The 15,850-nt window shown below is 40.0% G+C and overlaps 1 protein-coding gene across 21 annotated transcripts in view; it reads right to left on the reverse strand.

Annotated features, from left to right (window-relative positions):
• The window catches only part of CHD2 (chromodomain helicase DNA binding protein 2), a 135,568-nt gene that overhangs the window by 9,207 nt on the left and 110,511 nt on the right, over positions 1 to 15,850 (reverse strand). For all 21 annotated transcript variants that reach the window (XM_082387827.1, XM_082387829.1, XM_082387828.1 and 18 more), the window contains 3 exons: positions 14,773 to 14,951; positions 12,655 to 12,754; positions 9,784 to 9,997 (listed from right to left, as the gene is read on the reverse strand). In XM_082387827.1, coding sequence (XP_082243953.1) covers positions 9,784 to 9,997; positions 12,655 to 12,754; positions 14,773 to 14,951 — 493 coding nt within the window. The remainder of the gene's footprint in view (positions 1 to 9,783; positions 9,998 to 12,654; positions 12,755 to 14,772; positions 14,952 to 15,850) is intronic.

The raw sequence follows: 15,850 nt of genomic DNA on the forward strand, positions 1-15,850 counted from the left end.
CACTGTTTTTCATTTTCTTTCTTTCTTTCTTTTTTTTCTGCTTTTCATTTTCTACACCTGCTTACCTTCCAAACTGGGGCTCACCCTTAAAATGAGACTTCATTAAAACAAACAACAACAACAACAACAAAAAAAACCCCACACCAAACATTAATTTGGAAAAAGGCACTGCTGAGTTTCACAGCCAGAAGGTAATACCCTCCATTTACACATCTAAGGTTTATTTACCTGCTGGTACCATCAGCTGTGCCTGGTCACTGAAAATCTTTCCAGACTATACCTACTGATCCTACTCTTCTTCCTTAGCCCACACCAAAAGAATGGCACTCCTCCTGTAAAAAGTGATTGCTCTAACTTTGGATTCTGTAACTGTCAAGGATAGAGCCAAACTGAAATTTGTTTTAGCTTCAGTAAGCCTCCCTTTTCCCCTGAGGAGAAGAGTCACACTTATCTGAATCCGAAAAGGCAGTGAAGACACAGAAGTAGAGGAAAGGAGGCTATACTGGGTTGAAACGCGGTCTCCAAAATGTATGTCCACTTAGAACCTCTGACTGTGACTTTACTTGAAAATAGGGTCTCTGAAGTTGTAATGATGGATCTCGAGTTGAGATCATCTTGGATTTACAGTGGGCCCTAAATCCAATGATGGATATCCTGTTAAGAGAAAGGCGTAGGGAGATTTGGGACAAAGAGACACAGAGAGGAAGACCATGGAGAGATGAAGACAGAGAATGGAGAGACATTCACAGAAAGATAGACAAGATGAAAAGGCAGAGGGCTATGTACCAGATGAAGGAACAAGATAAAACCCCAGAAAATCAACTAAATGAAGTGGAGATAGGCAACCTTCCAGAAAAAGAATCCAGAATAATAATAGTGAAGATGATCCAGGACCTTGGAAAAAGAATGGAGGCAAAGATCGAGAAGATGCAAGAAATGTTTAAAAAAGACCTAGAAGAATTAAAGAACAAACAAACAGAGATGAATAATACAATAACTGAAATGAAAATACACTAGAAGGAATCAATTGCAGAATAACTGAGGCAGAAGAACGGATAAGTGACCTGGAAGACAGAATGGTGGAATTCACTGCTGCAGAACAGAATAAAGAAGAAAGAATGAAAAGAAATGAAGACAGCCTGAGACCACTGGGACAACATTAAATGCAACAACATTCACATTATAGGGGTCCCAGAAGGAGAAGAGAGAGAGAAAGGACCAGAGAAAATATTTGAAGAGATTATAGTCGAAAACTTCCCTAACATGGGAAAGGAAATAGCCACCCAAGTCCAGGAAGCGCAGAGAGTCCCATACAGGATAAACCCGAGGAGGAACACACCGAGACACATAGTAATCAAATTGGCAAAAATTAAAGACAAAGAAAAATTATTGAAAGCAGCAAGGGAAAAATGACAACATACAGGGGAACTCCCATAAGGTTAACAGCTGATTTCTCAGCGGAAACTCTACAAGCCAGAAGGGAGTGGCATGACATATTTAAAGTGATGAAAGGGAAGAACCTCCAACCAAGATTACTCTACCCAGCAAGGATCTCATTCAGATTCGATGGAGAAATCAAAAGCTTTACAGACAAGCAACAGCTAAGAGAATTCAGCACCACGAGACCAACTCTACAACAAATGATAAAGGAACTTCTCTAAGTGGGAAACACAAGAAAAGAAAAGGACCTACAAAAACAAACCCAAAACAATTAAGAAAATGGTAATAGGAACATACATATCGATAATTACCTTAAATGTGAATGCGTTAAATGCTCCAACCAAAAGACACAGGCTCGCTGAATGAATACAAAAACAAGACCCATATATATGCTGTCTATAGGAGACCCACTTCAGACCTAGGGACACATACAGACTGAAAGTGAGGGGATGGAAAAATATATTCCATGCAAATGGAAATCAAAAGAAAGCTGGAGTAGCTATACTCGTATCAGATAAAATAGACTTTAAAATAAAGAATGTTACAAGAGACAAGGAAGGACACTACATAATGATCAAGGGATCAATCCAAGAAGAAGATATAACAATTATAAATATATATGCACCCAACATAGGAGCACCTCAATACATAAGGCAACTGCTAACAGCAGTTATAAAACTGCTAACATCACTATAAAAGAGGAAATGGACAGTAACACAAGAATAGTGGGGGACTTTACACCTCACTTACACCAATGGACAGATCATCCAAACAGAAAATTAATAAGGAAACACAAGCTTTAAATGACACAACAGACCAGATAGATTTAATTGATATTTATAGGACATTCCATCCAACAACAGCAGATGGCACTTTCTTCTCAAGTGTGCACAGAACTGTCTCCAGAATAGATCACATCCTGGGTCACAAATCAAGCCTCAGTAAATTTAAGAAAATTGAAATCATATCAAGCATCTTTTCTGACCACAACGCTATGAGATTAGAAATCAATTACAGGGAAAAAAACGTAAAAAACACAAACACATGGAGGCTAAACAATACGTTACTAAATAACCAAGAGATCACTGACGAAATCAAAGAGGAGATCAAAAAATACCTAGAAACAAATGACAACAAAAACAGGATGATCCAAAACCTATGGGATGCAGCAAAAGCAGTTCTAAGAGGGATGTTTATAGCAATACAAGCCTACCTCAAGAAACAAGAAAAATCTCAAATAAACAATCTAACCTTACACCTAAAGGAACTAGAGAAAGAAGAACAAACAACACCCAAAGTTAGCAGAAGGAAAGAAATCCTAAAGATCAGAGCAGAAATACGTGAAATAGAAACAAAGAAAATAGCCAAGATCAATAAAACTAAAAGCTGGTTCTTTGAGAAGATAAAATTGATAAACCATTAGCCAAACTCAACAAGAAAAAGAGGGAGAGAACTCAAATCAATAAAATTAGAAATGAAAAAGGAGAAGTTACAACAGACACCACAGAAATACAAAGCATCCTAAGAGACAAGCAACTCTATGCCAATAAAATGGACAGCCTGGAAGAAATGGACAAATTCTTAGAAAGGTATAAACTTCCGAGACTGAACCAGGAAGAAACAGAAAATATGATCAGACCAATCACAAGTAAAGAAATTGAAACTATGATTAAAAATCTTCCAACAAACAAAAGTCCAGGACCAGATGGCTTCACAGGTGAATTCTATCAAACATTTAGAGAAGAGCTAACACCCACCCTTCTCAAACGCCCAAAACACTGCAGAGGAAGGAACACTCCCAAACTCATTCTATGAGGCCACCATCACCCTGATACCAAAACCAGACAAAGATACTACAAAAAAAGAAAACTACAGACCAATAACACTGATGAATATAGATGCAAAAATCCCCAACAAAATACTAGTAAACAGAATCCAACAACACATTAAAAGGATCATACACCATGATCAAGTGGGATTTATCACAGGGATGCAAGGATTCTTCAATATACGCAAATCAATCAATGTGATACACCATATTAACAAACTGAAGAATAAAAATCATATAATCATCTCAATAGATGCAGAAAAAGCTTTTGACAAAATTTAACACCCATTTATGATAAAAACTCTCCAAAACTGGGCATAGAGGGAACCTACCTCAACATAATAAAGGCCATATATGACAAACCCACAGCAAACATCATTCTCAATAGTGAAAAACTGAAGGCATCTCCTCTAAGATCAGGAACAAGACAAGGATGTCCACTCTCGCCACTATTAGTCAACATAATTTTGGAAGTCCTGGCCACAGCAAATCAGAGAAGAAAAAGAAATAAAAGGAATACAAATTGGAAAAGAAGAAGTAAAACTGTCACTGTTTTCAGATGACATGATACTATACATAGAAAATCCTAAAGAGGCCACCAGAAAACTACTAGAGCTAATCAATGAATTTGGTAAAGTTGCAGGATACAAAACTAATGCACAGAAATCTCTTGCATTCCTATACACTAACAACGAAAGATCAGAAAGAGAAATTAAGGAAACAATCCCATTCACCACTGCAACAAAAAGAATAAAATACCTAGGAATAAACCTACCTAAGGAGGTAAAAGACCTGTATGCCGAAAACTATAAGACACTGATGAAAGAAATCAAAGATAACACAAACAGATGGAGAGATATACCACGTTCTTGGATTGAAAGAATCAATACTGTGAAAATGATTATACTACCCAAAGCAATCTACAGATTCAATGCAATCCCTATCAAATTACCAGTGGCATTTTTTACAGAACTAGAACCCAAAATCTTAAAATTTGTATGGAGACACAAAAGACCCCAAATAGCCAAAGCAGTATTGAGGGAAAAAAACGGAGCTGGAGGAATCAGACTCCCTGACTTCAGACTATACTACAAAGCTATAGTAATCAAGACAATATGGTACTGGCACAAAAACAGAAATATAGATCAATGGAACAGGATAGAAAGCCCAGAGATAAACCCACACACCTATGGTCAACTAATCTATGACAAAGGTGGCAAGGATATACAATGGAGAAAAGACAGTCTCTTCAATAAGTGGTCCTGGGAAAATTGAACAGCTACATGTAAAAGAATGAAATTAGAACACTCCCTAACACCATACACAAAAATAAACTCAAAATGGATTACAGACCTATGTAAGACCAGACACTATAAAGCTCTTAGAGAAAAACATAGAAGAATACTCTTTGACATAAACCACGGCAAGATATTTTTTGATCCACCTCCTAGAGTAATGGAAATAAAAACAAAAATAAACAAATGGGACCTAATGAAACTTAAAAGCTTTTGCAAAGCAAAGGAAACTACAAACACGATGAAAAGACAACCGTCAGAATGGGAGAAAATATTTGCAAACAAACCAACGGACAAAGGATTAATCTCCAAAACACATAAACAGTTCATGCAGCTCAATATTAAAAGAACAAACAACCCAATCCCAAAAATGGGCAGAAGACCTAAATAGACATTTCTCCAAAGACATACAGACGGCCAAGAAGCACATGAAAAGCTGCTCAACATCACTAATTATTAGAGAAATGCAAATCAAAACTACAATGAGGTATCACCTCACACCAGTTAGAATGGGCATCATCAGAAAATCTACAAACAACAAATGCTGGAGAGGGTGTGGAGAAAAGGAAATCCTCTTGCACTGTTGGTGGGGATGTAAATTGATACAGCCACTATGGAGAACAGTATGGAGGTTCCTTAAAAAACTAAAAACAGAATTACCATATGATCCAGCAATCCCACTACTGGGCATATACCCAGAGAAAACCATAATTCAAAAAGACACATGCATCCCAATGTTCACTGCAGCACTATTTACAATAGCCAGGACACGGAAGCAACCTAAATGCCCATCAACAGACAAATGGATAAAGAAGATGTGGTACATATATACAATGGAGTATTACTCAGCCTTAAGAAGGAACGAAAATGGGTCATTTGTAGAGACGTGGATGGATCCAGAGACTGTCATACAGAGTGAAGTAAGTCAGGAAGAGAAAAACAAATATCGTATACTAATGCATATATGTGGAACCTAGAAAAATGGTACAAATTAACCGGTTTACAGGGCAGAAATTGAGACACAGATGTAGAGAACAAATGTATGGACACAAGGGGGGAAAGTGGCGGGGTTGGGGGGGATGAATTGGGAGACTGGGATTGACATATATACACTAATATGTATATAATGGATAACTAATAAGAACCTGCTGTGTAAAAAAGTAAATAAAATAAAATTAAAAACAAAAAAAGAGATTGGAGCAGTGCAGCCACAACACCAAGGCTTGCTGGTAAGCAGTATAAGCCAGGATAGAGGCGTGCAACAGATTCACCCTCAGATCCTCCAAAAGGAACCAACTCTGCTGACACCTTGATTATCGAGTTCTGCCTCCAAAACTATGACAGAATACACTTCTGTTCTTTTAAGCCGCCCAGTTTGTAGTACACTTTGTTACAACAGTCTCAGGAAACTAATACAGAGGCTTAACTAGTAGGAACCATGTGGCCTCATGGGAAATCCATCTTCCAGCTACAATTCGTTACGATCAAAGACGTGCCACCAAATATATCTCTACTCATTTTGTTGGCTTTCTAGCATTTTTTACAGAGCCAAAGAATAATACCATAAAGGAACCTGTGTAGCTTAGAAATTTATACCGTCAAAACAATATATAGTCGACCAGCGGCTTAAATTCATTGCTGACCCAGGGTGGAGCAGGCCAGGGAACCAAGAAGTAAAAAACTTTTGACTATTCAACCTAAAAATTAACAAACAACAAAAAGAGACACCTTCACAACATGAAAGGATCATCTGAAGATGGCTTCAAACTAAATAGAAAGCTAGGTTTCAAACAGGGTGTCAAGGTCTGTGGTACTATGGAGATGGCAAAGTCATTTATTTCCAGAGAAAGTAAACGGTGCTTTTCTTTCTTCTTGAACCCTCCATGGGGTAGATAACTGGTTAGGAAGTACTGACTATTAAGGAGAGGGATGAGAAATCCAAAGTTTAAATAAAAGACGACAGTTAGCTTAGTAAGAAGAGTCCTTTCAAAGGATCAGAATATAAAATCAGTGACATCACATGAATGACATGAAACCAGTCTAATCCCAGGAGAAAAATCAATACAACTGATACAACTACATCTAAGAACATGGAAACATTTCCCAACCATCTTTTTGTACAGTCATTACCTCCCCCCACTAATAAAATGGTGTTCAATTAATTGAACTAAGATTTTTAAGATTAAAAGACATGGAACCTCTGCTTCCAGGTAATTCAGAGTAGCTGCCACAGAATCACACTCTGCCAAGAACAATAAGAAAACACCAGATAAACAGAAGATAATCTGCTTAAAGACATCAAAGAGCAGCCAAAGCAATGAAGACTAGAAGGACTAAGATTCCGAAGAGCAAAAAAACCCTCAGAGGTAATAATAGTTGACTTGACTTCTGCAGCCACTGGGGAGATCTGTGACTCTGAGCCTGGGCAAGAAGCTGAATATCTGGGCTTTTCCCAGCCGAGAACCACTGCTGGAGAAACAGAGACACCGGCAGAGCTTTTGGCGGTCTTTCTAAGCTAGAGGGACACTGGACACTTGAGGGACTGCAAACACACAGCCAGTTTTCCCTTAGAACATTTGCTGAATCTGCAGGGAGCAGGAGGCTAAAAAGCTAAGCTAGATACCTTCTGAAAAGCAGAGCCGTTCAGGGCTGTCTCACGGTGCCGAGGAAACCAAGATCCTAGTTTAAGACCTGCCAGTGGGGTGGGGCAGAGAGTGCAGCAGGCCCTCCGTCCGTACCCTGGAGAGCCAAACCCCAGGAACAGGGGGACCAAACGAGAACTAGATTAAGATGATCGACTCCCACTCCATGTGCCTGGGGAGGAAAGAGTAAATCCTCTCTGGGGCAGAGTGACATCATCTGGGGCTTCTACAATTTTTAAAACACAGTGCCTATCATCTAATCAAAAATAACCAGACATGCTAAAAGATAGGGCTGTTATGACTGAAAACCAAGGGAAAAAAAAAAAAAAAGCATACAATACAAATGGTTCACAATAATTCAGATATTAGAAATAACAGTCAAGAATTTTTAAATACCTATCATTAATGTGTTCCAAAAAAGGGGAAGAGATGGAGAAAATCAATTTTCCTAGAAACTTGAGAATTTTACTGGAAGATTAGAATGTACTTAAAAAAAAAAAAGAAATCCTAACACTGAAGTTTAGAAAAAAATGTATACTTCATTTTGATTATGGAACACTTGACTCTCTGTAAAATTTTATACTATGCTTCTATATATACTATATTCTTTTAAGGTTTTGTTCTATATGCTTTTTTCTTTTTACTACTTTTATCTTTAAAAGTAATTCATGCTCATTGTAACCAGTGAAGTAACAGACAATGGAGAAATTATTAATTTCCTCCAATCCGTCCACATTTTTACCAGCCTAAGGTAACTGGTATGTCTATGTTTTCACATCCTTCTCTATGCTTATACAAATATATTATTCAAATATATACCATAGAAAACAGCTTGGTGGTTCCTCAAAAAGTTAAACGTAGAATTATCACATGACCAAACAATTCCACACTCCTAGGTACACATCTAAAAGAATTGAAAATAGGTACTCAAATAGTTGCACGCAGATGTGCACAACAGTACGATTCACAATAGCCAAAAAGCAGAAACAACCCAAATATCCGTCAACTAATGAAAAGACAAACAAATTCTAGTCTAACCATACAATGGGATATTATTCAGCCACAAAAAGGAATGAAATACTGATACATGCTACAACATGGATGGACCTTGAAAACCGGATGCCAAGTGAAAGAAGTCAGACACATATTGTATGATTCCATGTGATTCCTTTAATACAAAGAATCCAGAATAAGTAAACCTATAGAGACAGAAGACAGACTGGGTGGTAGTCGGAAGCTGGGGAGAGGGGAGAATGAAAACTGTTTTTTCTTTGGGGTGAGCAAAGTGTTTTGGCACTTGATTTAGGTGGTGGTTGCACAACATTGTGAATGTACTAAATGCCACTGAACTGTTCATTTAAAATGGTTACGTTTATTCAATAAAGTTAAACACACACACAACAGAGATTCTGTTGTTGTTGCTTTTTTTTCCCTCCAATTTTTTTTTTAACTATAAAGCCAACTCATTTTTTTAACAACTGCTAATAATATAGAGTACAAATATCCTATTATTCATCTAACCATTTTTCTATTAATGGGCAATTTATTTCCAGCTTTTTGCCATTATAAGGCTGTAACAGCATCCTCATACATGTATGTGTTTGCATTACTACAGGACAGACTCCCAGAAAAAGGGCCTATGTATTTAGATATTTCAGATTATTTTCTGGAAAGACTGTAGCAATTCACACTCCTAGCAACTTGTGTGCATTTCACCCTTTAATTTTTGCAGATCTGAATGGGTAAGAAATTGGTTAATTTATTGTTACTTTAATGTACATTTCCCCAGCAGCAACTGTTCATCTTGTCCTACTGGCCATTTGAATCTCCACTTCCAAATGAATTCCCTATTCCTAACCTTTGTCCATTTTTCTATTTGGTTATCCTTCTGTTATCAATTCATAAGGAGTTTTTCAATATTAGCAGTTTTAATCATTTGACTGTCATATATAATGTAAATTGTTTCCCTGAGTCGTTCATTTGCCTTTTGCTTATTTATGTTGGTTATGTTCTTCTTAGAGTTGAATTAACAGCCTTTTGGATCTTTGTCTCATGCTTTATCTCACTGAGAAAAAAGAGGACAATAAAGTGATGGAAGAGAATAAAGCACAAAGGTCCAGCTACTGTCTTTGGAAAAAAAAATGATTCTTCTTTCGGCACCTTTTTTTTTTCTTAAACAACTGAGTTTTGTTTTGTTTTTTGGTATATCTATTTATTTACTTATTTTTATTTATTTATTTTTGGCTGCGTCGGGTCTTAGTTGCGGGGTGTGGGCCCTTCGCTGAGTCGCACATTCTCTATAGTTGTGGCGTGCAGGTTTCTCTCTAGCTGTGGCGTGCAGGTTTTCTCTCTCTAGTTGTGGCGCGCGGGCTCCAGAGTGCGTGGGCTCTGCAGTTTGCGGCACGCAGGCTCTCTAGTTGAGGCGCCTGGGCTTAGCTGCCCCGCGGCATGTGGGATCTTAGTTCCCCGACCAGGGCTCGAACCCACATCCCCTGCACTGGAAGGCGGATTCTTTACCACTGGACCACCAGGGAAGTCCCCTCGGCACCTGTTTTTAAGACTTCACTTAATGACTCACCTGCATTACTGAAGTGTCTCTTGTTGGGGTGACTATAGTTATCTCTTGGGTGTCCATGCATCTGTGGGCCATGAGAGGCAGGCAAATGAGGCTTCTGAGGGTGAGGGTTGTGCGGGGTGTGGGACTGAGACATCAGGGAATCCCGGCTTGAACCCGAGGCCTCTGGTCGAAATGGTTTCTTACCACCAATCGCATCATCTTTCTTCTTCTGCTCCTGTAGAGTAAAAGGAAACCAAAGACCCTCAGGATCCCAGGTGGAATTCCCAAGAACAGTATAAAGATCACCACCTTTAAATATTTCCCTCTTGACTTTTGACAAGTCCCTCTCGGCTTCCCTGCTGTTTACTACCTTCTTAGGAAAAAATGCTCATAAATTCCACTGAGCTCCCAGGGCATGGACAGCCTCACAGAGCTCCACCTGCTGCTCAACCTGCTAGGCCACTACAAAGAAGCCAACCTCCAGTGACCTGCAGCTGTCAGAACAAGGGCCCAGGCCGCTGGATGTCACTGCGCGGGGCGAGGAACAGGGGCCAGGCTGTCAGCACTCTTGCAAATTGCTCTCAGGCCATGTAAAACTGGGACCGCCAACTTCTTCAGGCTAACTTGAACAAACAACCCCTGACTGGCCCAGTGGGAACTAGTTCCCATGCCAAAGTCATCAAGCTAAACATCTAAATGTTGAAGTAACAACATATCTTTACCACACAAGTGAAATATTTGACATAAAAACATCAGAAAATGCAATAAGGAAAAAATAAGAACTGTGAAGTGACCTAAAAATCTCACCACCAAGGGAATTACTGTTAATAATTTGGTCCACGTCTTTCTGAGCCATTTTGTGTGTTCATACATAATACAGTACACCCCCCTAATCCACGGGAGATACACTTCAGGACCTCCAGTGGACGCCTGAAACTGCAGATAGTACTGAACCCTATATGTACTATGTTTTTTCCAATACATACATGCCTATGAGAGTTCAATTTATGAATCAGGCACAGTAAGAGACTATCCGAATTGCCAGCATCACTACTCTTGTGCTTTGGGGCTACTATTTAGTAAAATAAGGATTACCTGAACTCAAGCACTGCAATACCACAACAGTCGATCTGATAGCCAAGAGAGCTACCCAGTTACTAGTGGGCAGGTAGCGTATAGTGTGGATACGCTGGACAAAGGGATGATTCACGTCCCACGTGGGAGAGAGCAGGACGGCACGAGATTTCATCACGCTACTCAGACCAGTGCGCAATTTAAAACTTATGAATTGTTTATTTCTGGAATTTTCCATTTAATATTTTCAGACCATGACTGACTGCAGGTAACTGAAACTGTGGAAAGCAAACCACAGTGGGGGGAACTGCTGTCTGTGTGTGTGCGCATGTGTGCGTGTGTGTGTGTGCGTTTTTTAAACAAAAATATTATTTGATATTCTTTTTTTACTTAATGTATTGTAAAAATCTTATGTGAATACTTACTTCCACAATATTATATTTATAGTTGAATATTCCCTGATATGGATATATCGAGTCATTTCCATATAATCATGTTTAAACCCTTAATTATCTCTTTCGACTAAATTCTTAGAAGGAGAATTGCATGTTTTAGTCTTTTGGTAAATCTTACTAAACTGTCCTCCAGAAAGGTTGTGAATGTATACTATAACCCCAACTAGTGGGACCACTACTTTGATTACTCACCTTATCCTAACTTCTGATACCTAGACTAATGAAGCCCTTTACCCTTTACATCATTTGTCCAACCTCACTCATCCTAACCTTCACTCTTTCCTAGAGGGCCTTTCCCCAACCATTGCATTCCCTCCTGGGGCTTTTCCTGACTATTCTTTCAGAGACTTTTTACAATGTATAAAATTCACAGTAACATTCAGCAGTATTACTATACTATTCCTGTATATTGCCGTTCTACCATATTCTTCCATGTAAAATTAAATTATAAACCACTTGAGGGTGCTACTCCACAGCTCAGCACAGTGCTGGGCACAGGATATGCTTATGCAACAAATACTTCTGAGCACCTGCCCTGCGCCTGGCACCATTCCAGGTGCTGAGGATACGGGAGAGGATGAGAGACATAAGACCTCAGCCTTGACATGGTAGTGAAGGAGGTATTAAATGTTCCTAGGCCGGAGCTACATGGCTAATTGGGGTAGGGCCCACGTGGCAAGTCACCAGATCTGCAAACAGACATGGCTGAACAAGGAACGCTGCCCCTGCGGCATCAGCCAAATCACTTCATGCCCATGCCCCTCCACCAAAGAAGGGGAGGCAGCTTCTGGGCACCTTCTCATGTTTGCTCCTTTACATGAGCGGTTGGGACCCTACGTACAAAAGCTAGAAGGACACCAAGTACATGTGGACCAGAAAAGAACAGAAAAATTATGTGCTGCCCATAACTGTTATCTTTCAGGAGCCACAGTTATAAGCTACCGTAAGACATGTGCATATGGAAGAAAAGCCCTGGTGAATAAATGATTCCAGGATATAAGAACACATAGGAACAACTCCTTGTCAGAATTTCCACACTGTCTGGTTCCAATACATTGGCTATTTTACCCATCGGGTCTTAAGTGTTAGTTTGTCTACTTGTGGAACATGTGGAGAAACTGCACAGCTAACACAGTGAAAGAGCCCACCATCCAAGACAGGCTGGGCTGTGGTGGGCTACTGCACCGCCTCTTGGACCTAGACCTCCATCTGCAAAGTAAAGGCAGAGAACCCGTGCCCTTTCTAGCACCAACAACCTATGAGTCTATGATCATCTCCTCAGGAAAAAAACAGTAATTAGGAATTTTTCTGTGGAAATGGTTTTTATCTGTTTGTATGAATTAGAATTAAATTTGTATTTTACCTCTTCTTCTTGAGACCTTTTCTTGTGAGCCATCTTGTATAACTTATGCAATTTTCGAGCATCAAATTCTGTAAACTTGGAAACAAAAATCCATAGGTTCCTTAAAAAAAAAAAAAATTTGTTCTGGTGAATTACAGAATTTTAAAAATAACTATTCTCTTTATAGATGGCAAGTTATTGAATTTTGCTGTGGAATACTCTCCAAGTATAGAAAATAAGTTACAGAAATAATCTTTCAGGTCTTGGCCTCAATAATAAATACACCTTTAAATGCTACTGTCAATAGAATTTGACCTAGGGGTCTGGAGACGAGGGTTCTGTCTCACAGCTAAAACCCCTCTAATTTATTTCACTGGCACCTAGGGCTCCGGACCCAACGTCTTCCTCCACACCTCCTGCACTCCCTGGACTCTGCGGGCGATCTGTCATTACCGCCATACCCCAGGTGGGGACCTATATACGGCTGGGCATCTCTGCATTGCTGCCCCTTCTTTCCTCCCAGGCGTCACCACCAAGGCCTGTCACTTCTACCTTAAAACTCCAAGGGACTCTTCTCCTCCAATTCCACTGCACTTACTCTAGCATGGCATTACTGTCAACAGGGGGGTGACCGGTAAAACGGGTGTGTAGAACAAGGAGGCACAGGTACCCTCCGTGAGCTGGAAGGGAAGGCTCACATCCTCGCACACTTCCTGGAGAGCAGTCACACCACACCGTGCCATGCCACTCAGAGGACACTGCCCTGGCTCCTGACAAGTAAACCTGCTGCACAGTGTGGAAATCCATCGCCTTCCTTTCTAAAGCCTTCTGTAATAGGGCTTCAGTCATCTTAACGAACTGCCTTTAAACCCTAAGACCCTCCCAGTCCCCTCACTGTCCCACTTTCAAGGCTTTGCTGAAGCCCGAGACCTCTCCTCATCTAAGCAGGTCCACTCTGCTCTTCCATGCCGGCTCGAGTGTACATGCCCAGCCCTCAGAAGACTTCCCTCCCTCACTACTCCTCTGCATGTACTTATTCCTTCTTGGAATTCCTACTATACTTGATCTTCCAATCACCACTTCATCATGGACAGTTTCTCACAAGTGGGCAAGGAACTCCTTATGAACCACAGCAGGCCAGGACCATAGAACCTGGCACATCTAAACAAAGACTGGCCCCAGTGCACAGTATCCAGCCCAGCTTCGCGGATCTATACGTTAAGATGATGCATTTTCGTTATCTTCCAACAGGGATTAAGCTCAGTATACAGAAAGCCAGATGGCTAGACACAGGGATCTGGTTTGGTAACAGTGTAAAACGGAAGTAAAGTCACATTTCAAAACTTAGACCTTCTTTTTTTAAAGGGTGTGAAGCATGCTACGGATAGACAGCATCATGACAGAAGGTTTTCTTAAATCTCTTTTTCACTCAAAAGCCAATCCACTGATATTAGGTATATTATACAAAGATAACTACATTAACCATGAAGTATTAATGTATGAGTTCAACGTAACTGTGGAGTATGGAAAGAGACTTAATGTTACAATTGTCTTTGAGAAATGCCAGTCATGTTTTCTTAAAACATCAAAAGTGAATGTATAAATGAATATATGTAAGTCATAATGCCTTACAAACTGAAGTTCTGGATTAACTGCATTAATCCAAATTACTTCTACAGTTCTTCAATTATTAAAGAGAAGAGAACTCATAGCTCTGGTGGTTTTAGCCTTTGCTTCCTCGCATGAGGTTAGCAGAGAACTAACCAATTAGTTATTATATTATCTCTGAATATTAACCTGAGATGGGTAAAGTAGTGAAATTATAGATGGTTTCTATCCCTTCCAGGTCTAAAGACTGAGTCTTTATTCTGAGGACAGGCCAGCAAATCCAGTATCACGGTATTTCTCTCATAAAATAATGACATCATCCTACCCATTCAAAAGATTAGTCTCAGAGGAATGGCCTATTTCAGGAAAAGGAAACTGAAGCCTGCAGGTATGTTGTTAATAGGCTGCTTTTGCTGGGGAAAACAATTGTTCATTAGGTGGCTGTGTCATGTTGCATAAAACAAAACAGAACCCCTAACACACACTTTGTCATCAAATCAAACCAGGCAATTTGAGGCTGCAGCTGCTTACCTCCTCCACAGTTTGATGTGCTCCTGGTCTGAGTAAGCTTTAAGGCACTCGGCTATCCGGTCCCCGATTTTCAGCAGGCAGTTCCGGGTGTGCTCCAGCTGTTCCTGTACACTGAGCCCCTTGTCAGGTTTATCCAACTGTTTCAGTGCCTTTTTCACAGGCCTCATCCTCTCCTTACACTGGAACAGACCAAGAGTAGAGACATAAAACATCTGCAGCAAAGACAGCTTCAGCTGTGCTTACTGTGCCCTAAATTCCCAGAGAACACACAGCGCCCCCCAGGCCACATAATCACTAGAGGAGAAGCAGGTAATGGCAGGGGAACAAGTATAAATGTTAGAGTCGGAAAAACCTGAGGTTCAAGTCCCAGCTCCATCACTCAGAGCGATGACTTTCACAGCTTACTTGGCCTCTCAAAACGCTGCTCTGTTTCCTCATCTGCAAGAGGGGCATGATAATCTCCCAAGGCCATTATGAAGATAATGAGAAGCAAAATTATAGACCTAACCTGAAAACCTCCCATCACAAACTATCTAAAACTACAGGATAAAATATTTACAAGTCCTTTAGACTTGTAAGAAACTGAGGGAAAGGTTTCCAGATAAAGATAGTAGACTGAACACAGGAATCTTTTTCTCCCCCTCCCCATCCACTAAAACAACAGTAAAGGAATCGCAGTAAGAAGAGATAAGCCCACAAAGACAGGGAAAATGAGAGGAAGCAACAGCAACAAAATATTGGCAGCAAGTGAAATGACTTAATAGACCTGAGACAATGAAATCCTAACCCAGCAGTGGAGAGAGCTGAGAACCAACCTGATTTATACTGCAATTCCTGCAGAGGCTAGCTAAGTATCTCTGGAAGTAGGGATGAGGGCTAAAAATAAGGATTTTGTTTTGTTTTGTTTTGTTTTTTTAAGACTGCCTAAGAGGAACAGATTTATAATAGACGCCCAGACTTCCAACTCTGCCCGACAAAAGATATGGAGGTTTATGCTCTGGAGAGGATAAAAGAAAAGTCTCTGAACTGGGCTACACAGGCATAGTTGAGAGGCAAGGCTACTACACTGAGAATAGCA

The sequence above is a fragment of the Balaenoptera borealis genome (genome assembly GCF_965194805.1).
Source record: "Balaenoptera borealis genome assembly, chromosome: 3".
NCBI lineage: Eukaryota > Metazoa > Chordata > Mammalia > Artiodactyla > Balaenopteridae > Balaenoptera > Balaenoptera borealis.